Here is a 9788-nt window from a genome sequence, read left to right on the forward strand (position 1 = left end):
CTTTTTCCTTTTGTTGCCTGTGCTTTTGCTATCATATTTAAGAGTTCATTGCCAAATCCAAGACTATGAAGATTTATCCCTTTTTTTCTTCAGAAATTTGTATAGTTTATCTCTTATATTTAACTCTTTGATCTATTTTAAATTCAAAGTCTATTTTGTCTGATATTGGTAGAGACACTCCTGCTCTCTTGGTTACTATTTGAGTTTTCTCACTGAGTTTGGAATTCCCTTTTCTATCCTTTAACTTTCAACCTGCTTGAGTCTTTTGATCTCAAGTAAGTCTCCTGTAGACAGCATATAGTTGGGTCATATGTTTTTACCTATTCTGCCAATCTCTGTATTTTGATTGCAGAGTTTAATGCATTTACATTTAAAGTAATTGCTGACAAAAAAAGACTTATTGCTGCTATTGTGCTGTTTCTTTTCCATCTGCCCAAAGCTTTTTTGCCCCTCATTTCCTGCATTCCTATCTTTCGTTGTGTGTGTTTAGCTGATTTCTTACAATAAAATATTTAAATTACTTTCTCACTTCCTTTTGGGACTATTCTATAGCTATTTTCTTTGTGTTTACCATGGGGATTACCTTTAACATCCTAAAATTAAAACACTCTAATTTGAACTTATACCATGTTAAACTCAACAACATCCAAGTTCTTGAAGCTAAAAGAGCATCCTACTATCTCAATGCAAAAGACCTTCTCCAAGACACACTGCAGTTTCTGCCTGGCTGGGACATTGCCCCAGAGTGGGGTTAAGTTTAAGGAGTTGAAGGAGGCATACATTTCCATCCTCTGGATCACTGCTCACCAAAAAATACATAATGCCAGGCACATATGTAATTTTGAATTTTCTACTGAACACACCAGGAAAATGAAAATGGTGAAGTCAATGTAAATAATAGATTTTTAATTCAGTATCTGCAAAGTGTTAGAATGTTTACATGTGGCACGAGAAATGTGGTCATATTACGAGGGCTTGAGAGCCGCATGGGGCAAGATAGAGGACAAACAGCATGCACTTGAAACTCTAAGAAGTGAACGCTAACAGGCAGATGGGGCCTGGAAGTCCAAAGTTGAATAACAGCCCATAACAGGGTGATTATGGTGGGTTTTTTTCCTGCCTCTGTCTCCCAGCTTAGGCAAGGCACGCAAAGTCCAGCAACAGCTGAAAGTTAAAACCATGGGATCAACCTTTTATTTCTAGCCAGACAAGTGAGAAAGTGGGGGGCTTGGATGTTGAGGAGTGAGGGGGTCATCCCCATTGGTCTTTTTCTCCCCAGTTACCACATCTCCCCTGCAACCTCAGTGATGGCAGAGGCCTTCACTGAGAAATGGCCTGTGTCTCTGGACAAAGGAACAGGTTAAGAGGCTCCTATTGTCTGAAGAGTGTGGGGGCATGCCCGTTATTTTCCTTTCTTTTCTCTTGCTATTTAAATTGACAAGAACAGATACTACACTTGATCTTAGCCAAAAGGCTGAGATGAAATAGACAAAATAAACTTTAAGCTAAAATTACTGTCAAGTATAAATTTTACTAATATAGTAATTCCAAAGGACCACAGAGCAGGGCAGTGGCTTTATTGAGAACCCAGGATTTCCGAGTGTCCACCATGCTCACTTTTAAATCATCAGCACAGTCCTATATTTCAGAGATTTAGGTGAAGTGACTTGCCCAGGGTCACACAGCTAAGTGAGAGTCTTCTGGGACCAACAGTAACTTTTGCAAAGGCGTCTCTTGCTATACTTAATCACTGCCACCATCTGACACTCACATTCTTTCTTTTTATACTATTCTGTTTCCTTGGGTCAAAGAATCCGACCCCTGAATTAAAGTTAAATAGGAATTAGTGGCAGATCAAAAGCCAAAATCGCTTCAAGATATTCTTTTAATTCCCCCAAGTAATGCCTTTAGTCACAAAAATATAGAACAATATAGAAAATTACAAGTCAAGTGACCTTAGTGTTCACAGGCAAGCACTAATACATTTTAATGTACCATGATATTAAAATAGAAATAACTATGAAACATTTTCTGCGGAGAAGCAGCCCCTGCGGCAGGCAGCAGAAAGGGACAGGGAGGCTGCATGGCGCCCAGGCCCCCAATGGCCTAGGTCTCACCCTGCAGCTCACTGTTGATGCGTCGGAACGCTGCTTCCTTCTCGGAGTCTAGGTCTTCAGTGGCGACAGGGAAACCCAGCTCAGGGCCTGGGGGCAGCCTCAGAGGCTCCCCTTGCCGGTGCGGCAGCAAAGGAATCCTGCCTTTTCGGGGCCTGGGACTGTCAGATGTGCGGGAGCCCTTCCTCCAGGGCCCATTCTGCCCTCCTGTTGCCTCTGCATCTTTGTCGGGCTGGCTTTTCCTCTGGGAAACCACCGGAGCTGCAGAGGGCGACGGAGGGCCATCCTTGCTCCCTTTCTTTGCAGACTTTTGGAGCAGCCCTTCCGGTATGGCGGGACTCCTCCTTCCCTTCACTGGCAGGAAACCTCGGGTGGAGACATATGAGCTCGTGATGGCGTTTCTTTGGGGGCAGGAGCTCATACAAGTGGTCTACAGTTTCCTGGTGGATCTGTCTTCTGCCCTCTTGGCGTGGAGGTCTCTCTGCAGAGGTCCAGGCCTGGGCACGAAGAAAGAGCCCCCCAGGGGCCTAAATGCAGATCGTGCGCCCCCGGTGTCATTGGGGCCGCTTCTCTGGTCATCGTTCTTCCCTGTGACTGTGGGGACTTCCTCCTGCTTGGCCATCCCTTGCCCGCTCTCTTCCAGGGCCCTCAACACCGTCTTCTCTGTGCTGTAGTTCGGGACACAGCTGTGTGTCGTGGCCGGCACTGGCTGCCCCCGCGCCACACTGACAGTGACTGTGTCCACTGCGGACACTGAGCTGCGGGACGTCGTGGGGGTGCGAGCACCCATCACTGCCTTCTTCCGATGGCCTCGCCTGCAGATGGAGATAAGGACCCCCATAAGGAGTGCAGCGTCTGCGGGATGGTAGAATGGGGTCTCAGAGACTCTGTGGCAAAGCGCAGATGGCAGAGTCACTGGACACTTGTGGGCCGGCCTGCGAGTGGATAGCCGGCCATAGACAGCTGGGTCCGGGCCGGACATGGGAAGTCGGTGGGCGCGGGGAGCGGGCTGGGGGCAGCCGAGCCCTCCTGGCAGGTGCTGGTCCCCCAGTGCCCGGGGCGGGGGTGAGGGGCAGGGCCTACCTAAGTAACTGCCCCTAGAGAACTTGGGTGAGGTTGGTCCTTGGTTAGAGAGCTGGGCTCTGAACACTCTCCTTCAGCTGCCACCTCGGCCAAAAGCGGAGTGCGCTCTCTTTGGCCTGTTGCTGGGATGCAGCTCTGGAACCTGTGAGCGAACAATGGGCGTGCCTTGGCGGGGCACAAAAGTTTAGGGAGGGGTGGCGCATGCGCAGAGTACACGTCAGGCCCTGGGGCGCACAGGTGAGGATGCGCGCCCCTGGACCATCTAGCGCTTCTGAATCTCCCGGGGATCTGAGGGCTGGAGGTGTTTGCCTTGAGGGTGATGAGCTTCTTGGCAGGGCAGCTGCCCCTTCTCCCCCGGCCGGCTCTAACTGTACAGGATGGGTCCCCGGCCACCAGAGCAGGAAAGCTGGAGAGCAGGGTACCTGGCTCAGCAGCCGCCGCCCGAGGTGGCAGATTTGGCATCAGCGCCTGTGCCTCCGCCTGCCCTCTCACCTGGTAACATTGGAGGAGAGAGCCGCTAAGAACAGAAGTGCAAAAAAAAAACAAAAACAAACAAAAAAAACCCCAGAAGTGCCCAAGCCAACCAGATCCTGCTGGGGTGACAACTGAAGGGGCAGGCAGGGCGGGCTGGGAGGGACATATATACCAGGTCCAAACCCAGAAAGATCTGAAATGCACGAGTCAGAGTGAAAGTCCAGAATCATCCTTGGGCTTTGGGCTGAGCTGGAAGTATAGCCAAACTCTTCAAGGTCTCCAGCGCCACCTGCAGTTTCTGCCTGGCTGGGACATTGCCCCAGAGTGGGGTTAAGTTTAAGGAGTCTTAGTTCCCCTACCAGGGACTGAACCCGGGGCCCCAGCAGTGAAAGTGCTGAGTCCTAACCACTGGACCGCCAGGCAATTCCCTGTATATGTATGAAAAAAGGATACCACAGTCTCAGAGGGTGGCGTTGACGTCATATAAAGGTGACACGTATGACAGCTATAACAAAGAGTGGAAGGTAAAAGAATCTATATGGATATAAGCCTTCTGAATTTTATTTAATTGGTAAAATATTAACTCTAGACTGTGAAACAATACATATACATAGTGTTATTCCAAGAACAATTAAAAAATGACAAACTCAAGAAAATTGGATAACCTCAATAGTCCTATATTTAGGAATTGTGGACAAGATAGCTAAAACATTCACATATGTGTTTTGTGAAAAGTTTTTCTCTTGGTTAATTGCCTAGGAGTGGGTTTTTGGGTCATATGGTAAGTATGGCCCTCTCAGCCAGCCCTGGTCACCACTTCAGGTGTCACCCCAGCAGGATCTGGATGGTGTGGGCACTTCCGTTCTTAGCGACTCCCCTCCAGTGCCGCCAGGGGAAAGGGCAGGAGGACGCAGAGGCACTGCTGCCAAAGCTGCCGCCTCTTGTGGGAGCTGCACAGCCAGCAACCTTGCTCCACTTTTCTGGGCGGGGATCCCGTCCAGTACAGTTAGTTACCCCGACAGCACTGGGGCGCGGCCAGGGGAGAAGGGCCAGCTGTCCTGCCAAGAAGCTCATCACCCTCAAGGCAAACACCTCCAGCCCTCAGACCCCCGGGAGATTCAGAAGCGCTAGATGGTCCAGGGGCGCGCATCCTCACCTGTGCGCCCCAGGACCTGACGTGCACTCTGCGCATGCGCCACCCCTCCCTAAACTTTTGCGCCCCGCCAACACATGCCCATTGTTCGCTCACAGGTTTCAGAGTATAAAAAGGCAACAGGCCAAAGAGAGCGCACTCCGCTTTTGGCCGAGGTGGCAGCTGAAGGAGAGTGCTCGGAGCCCAGCTCTCTATCCACGGACGGACCTCACCCAAGTTCTCTAGGAGCAGTTACTTAGGTAGGTCCTGCTCTTCACCCTCGTCCCGGGCACTGGGGGACCAGCACCTGCCAGGAGGGCTCGGCTGCCCCCAGCCCGCTCCCCGCGCCCACCGACTTCCCGTGGCCGGCCCGGGTCACCCAGCTGTCTATGGCCGGCTATCCACTCGCAGGCCGGCCCACAAGTGTCCAGTGACTCTGCCATCTGCGCTTTGCCACAGAGTCTCTGAGACCCCATTCTACCATCCCGCAGACGCTGCACTCCTTATGGGGATCCTTATCTCCATCTTCAGGCGAGGCCATCGGAAGAAGGCAGTGATGGGTGCTCGCACCCCCACGACGTCCCGCAGCTCAGTGTCCGCAGTGGACACAGTCACTGTCAGTGTGGCGCGGGGGCAACCAGTGCCGGCCACGACACACAGCTGTGTCCCGAACTACAGCACAGAGAAGACGGTGTTGAGGGCCCTGGGAGAGAGCGGGCAAGGGATGGCCAAGCAGGAGGAAGTCCCCACAGTCACAGGGAAGAACGATGACCAGAGAAGCGGCCCCAATGACACCGGGGGCGCACGATCTGCATTTAGGCCCCTGGGGGGCTCTTTCTTCGTGCCTCTCTCTTCTCTGCAGAGAGACCTCCACGCCAAGTGGGCAGAGGACAGATCCTCCAGGAAACTGCAGACCTCTTGTATGAGCTCCTGCCCCCAAAGAAACGCCATCACGAGCTCATATAGCTCCACCCGAGGTTTCCTGCCAGTGAAGAGAAGGAGGGATCCCGCCATACCGGAAGGGCTGCTCCAGAAGTCTGCAAAGACAGGGCGCGAGGAGGGTCCTCCATCGCCCTCTGCAGCTCCGGTGGTTTACCAGAGGAAAAGCCAGCCTGACAAAAATGCAGAGGCAACAAGAGGGCAGAAAGGGCCCTGGAGGAACGGCTCCCGCACACCTGACAGTCCCAGGCCCCGAAAACGCAGGATTCTTCTGCTGCTGCTCAGGCTAGGGGAGCCTCTGTGGCCCCAGACCTCTTGTATGAGCTCCTGCCCCCAAAGAAACGCCATCAAGAGCTCATATATCTCCACCCGAGGTTTCCTGCCAGTGAGGAGAAGGAGGGATCCCGCCATACCGCAAGGGCTGCCCCAGAAGTCTGCAAAGACAGGGCGCGAGGAGGGCCCTCCATCGCCCTCTGCAGCTCCGGTGGTTTACCAGAGGAAAAGCCAGCCTGAAAAAAATGCAGAGGCAGCAAGAGGGCAGAAACGGCCCTGGAGGAACGGCTCCCGCACATCTGACAGTCCAAGGCCCCGAAAACGCAGGTTTCCTCTGCTGCTGCACAGGCGAGGGGAGCCTCTGATGCTGCCCCCAGCCCCTGAGCCGGGTTTCCGGGTCACTGCCGAAGACCTAGACTCGGAGAAGGAAGCAGCGTTCCGGAGCATCAACAGTGCGCTGCGGGGTGAGACCTATGCCATCAGGGACCTCGGCAGCTCTCCCCAGCACAGGCAAACGAAAGCTTCAGCCTTTGCCTCTGCTCCAGGCCCCCCAGCTTCGGGCGGCCCCGCACAAGCATCTTCTGGAGGGGGTTCATCCACAAATTCCACCGTGGGCACCCATGCCAGCACACAGCTGGGTTTTGGGAGCAGAGCGGCTGCCCTAGATGATTTGAGCTGCATGTTTGCAGCTCTCAGTGTTACATCAAGAATGGAGGGGGCCCCCGAGCACCACACACAGCAATGAGGGCAGCGTGGGCCTGAACTCCTGGGGCCCTCCTCACCAGAGCCACCCCATGGCGACCACGGGACCCAGACCTAAGAAGAAGCCTGGGTTTGGAGGCACTACTGCCCCCATCTTAACTCACATCCCTGGGGGCACACCCAGGCAGGGCCCCCCTACTTCCAGCGGAGGGCGCAGCCCATGCCCAGCCAAGGCTGACTTTAGGGGTGTGTCGGTTCCGGCCTCTACTCCTATCAGCCTCAGCTTCGCAGTGGGCACAGCAAGGTGCAGCCTTGCTCTTAGGGCCCCCTCATCACCTGCCCAGGGCGTGGCTGGACAAAAAACCACTGGGCCATCGACCAAGTCATTCTCCTCCAGGTCGCAATTCATTACCTTGGGGTTTAAGAGGAGGAAGTTGGCCTGAGCCAATAACTTTGGGGCGAGGCCATCAGTGTCCACCTCCTCCCAGGCTGGGCCTCGTGTGGACCCTGTTTCGATGTGAAACTTATAATAAAGCTTTGTTCTTGTTCTTTTGCATAATCCTCACGTGTCTGTGATCTGTAGATCAAGTGTGGAAAAGCACTGGCTTGTATGAGTGGTAACATGGAAAGCCAGACCTGTTGACAGTTTCCTGTGACCCTGCTCATGGGTTGTGAAGAGTAGCACAACAAGATGGCTACAAGGGCCCTATATTAAAAGTGTGTTTTGAGTTTAAACGATGCAGCCCGGAATAAAATGGGCCCAGAGGGAGGGGTAAACAGAGAGGGTCATCCTTGTCTGTTGTAATTGCTGCTTCCCACCCACCTCTCTGGCCTGGAGGGGGCTGGGTCATCCCGAGCACACACCAGCCGCCCATACTCTACACGTTTAGTATTTTCTAATGTAGCAGTTTCTTTGACTTTTTTTGTTTTGCTCTAATAGGTCTTAGAGAAATCATTTACATGCACATCTCACTCGGAGAGTATATGTCCATACAACCTAAAGCAATCTACAGATCCAGTGCAATCCCTATCAAAATTCCCATGACATTTTTTACATAAATAGGAAAAACAATCCTAAAATTCGTATGGAACTGCAATAGACTTCAAAAGCCACAGCAACCCTGAGAAAGAAGAACAAAGCTGGAGGCAACACTTTTCCTGATTTCAAATTATACTACAAAGCTAGAGTAATCAAAATAGTATGGTACTGGCATGAAAACAGACACATACACCAATGCAACAGAATCAAGAGCCGAGAAATAAATCCACACACATACAGGCAACTAATTGACAGGGATCCAAGAATACTCAACAGGGAAAAGATAGTCTCTTCAGTAAATGGTGTTGGGAAAACTGGATACCCACATGCAAAACAAAGAAAGTGGACCCCTACCTTACACCATTTGTAAAAATTAACTTGAAATGGGTTAAAGACTTAAATGTAAGCCCTGAAACTGTAAAACTCCTAGAAGAGAACATAAAGCTCCTTAACATTGGTCTTGGTGATGATTTTTTGGGTATGACAACAAAACCACAAGCAACAAAAACAAAAAGCAACCAATGGGACTACATCAAACTAAAAAGCTCCTGGAGAGCAAAAGAAACAATCAACAAAATGAAAAGGCAACCTAGGAATGGGAAAAAATATTTGCAAACCACATGTATGATAAGAGGTTCATATCCAAAATCTATAAGGAATTCAAACAACTCCAGAGCAAAAAACAAACAAACAAACAAAAGCAAATAATCTGATTCTAAAATAGGCAAAGCAGGGGACTTCCCTGGTGGTCCAGTGGTTAAGACTCCACACTTCCACTGCAGGGGGCATGGGTTTGATCCCTGGTCAGGGAATTAAGGCCCGCATGTCATGCAGCATGTGTAAAAAAATAAAATAAAATAGGCAAAGCAAGACTAGGAAACAACTAAGTGTCCAACAGGTGAATGGATAAAGAAAGTGTGACATATAGATATAGATAGATAGATAGATAGATAGATAGATAGATAGATAGATAGATATAGATAGATAGATAGATAGATATAGATAGATAGATAGATAGATAGATAGATAGATAGATAGATAGATATAGATAGATAGATAATGGACTTTTATTCAGCCACATGAAAAGAAGGAAATCTGCCATTTGTGACAACACAGATAGACCTTGCGGGCATTATGCTAAGTGCATTAAGTCAGAGGGCGAAACATAAATACTGTATGAGATCACTTATATGTGGAATCTTTAAAAAAAAAAAGAAAACAACTCACAGATACATAGAATAGACTGGTTGCCAGAGGTGGGAGGTGGGTGAAATAGCTGAAAGTGGTCCAAAGGTACAAACTTCAAGTTATAAGATAAATAAGTCCTGGGGATGTCATGTATAGTGTAGTGACTATAGCTAACAATATCGTTGTGTATTTGAAAGTTGCTAAGAGAGTAGATCTTAAAAGCTCTCATCACAAGAAAAAAATAATTTGTTACTGTGAGTGGTGATGTATGAAAGGCCATGGAAGAAGCTTAAATGCATATTGCTAGTTGAAAGAAACCGGTCTGAAAAGACTACACACTGGATGATTCCAACCATATGACATTCTGGGAAAGGCAAAACTATGAAAACAAGAGGACATGTGGCCCCAGTGGACACCACTGTCTCTCCTTTCAGGAGCCTCCAGGTGCTGGAGACCTTCCCTCCTGAGATCCAGGTCTTCATGAAGGACTCCAGTGGCCAGGGCAAGCCTTACGCCATTGACCCTGATGACTCCATCCACGACTTGAAAGAGAAGGTTGAAGAGGCTGGAGGACCTTACATGGAGGGTCCCGGGGCCAGAAACTGTGGAATCAATAGCTTCTCAGACTGCACATCAAGGATTGTGACACCATCATGCTCGTTAAGAGAGGCCCCACATCCCCACGAGTGCCAAGATCAGGCTGTTCATTCTGTAGACTTCTATGGTCATGTCCCCCTAGCTCACCCCTTTCTACCAGACCACTGTGCTCTTTCTGAAGCATAAATAGAAACAGAATCCTCCCCTTAAAATTCTCCAATGGTTCCTATTACCTACAGAATCAAGT

General features: G+C 50.0%; 1 protein-coding gene and 1 pseudogene across 1 annotated transcript; one reads left to right on the forward strand and one right to left on the reverse strand.

The window, feature by feature from the left end:
- Positions 1 to 1380: 1380 nt before the first annotated feature.
- Positions 1381 to 1486, reverse strand: LOC117312039 (U2 spliceosomal RNA; annotated as a pseudogene).
- A 3486-nt stretch (positions 1487 to 4972) lies between these two features.
- On the forward strand, positions 4973 to 6760 carry LOC141278156 (nuclear envelope pore membrane protein POM 121-like). The gene is made up of 2 exons (XM_073801837.1): positions 4973 to 5063; positions 5295 to 6760. The coding sequence occupies exon 2, from the start codon at positions 5309 to 5311 to the stop codon at positions 6758 to 6760; it is 1452 nt and encodes a 483-aa protein (XP_073657938.1). The 5' UTR covers positions 4973 to 5063; positions 5295 to 5308.
- Positions 6761 to 9788: the final 3028 nt, after the last annotated feature.

The sequence above is a fragment of the Tursiops truncatus genome, chromosome 3 (assembly GCF_011762595.2).
Source record: "Tursiops truncatus isolate mTurTru1 chromosome 3, mTurTru1.mat.Y, whole genome shotgun sequence".
NCBI classification, from domain to species: Eukaryota; Metazoa; Chordata; class Mammalia; order Artiodactyla; family Delphinidae; genus Tursiops; species Tursiops truncatus.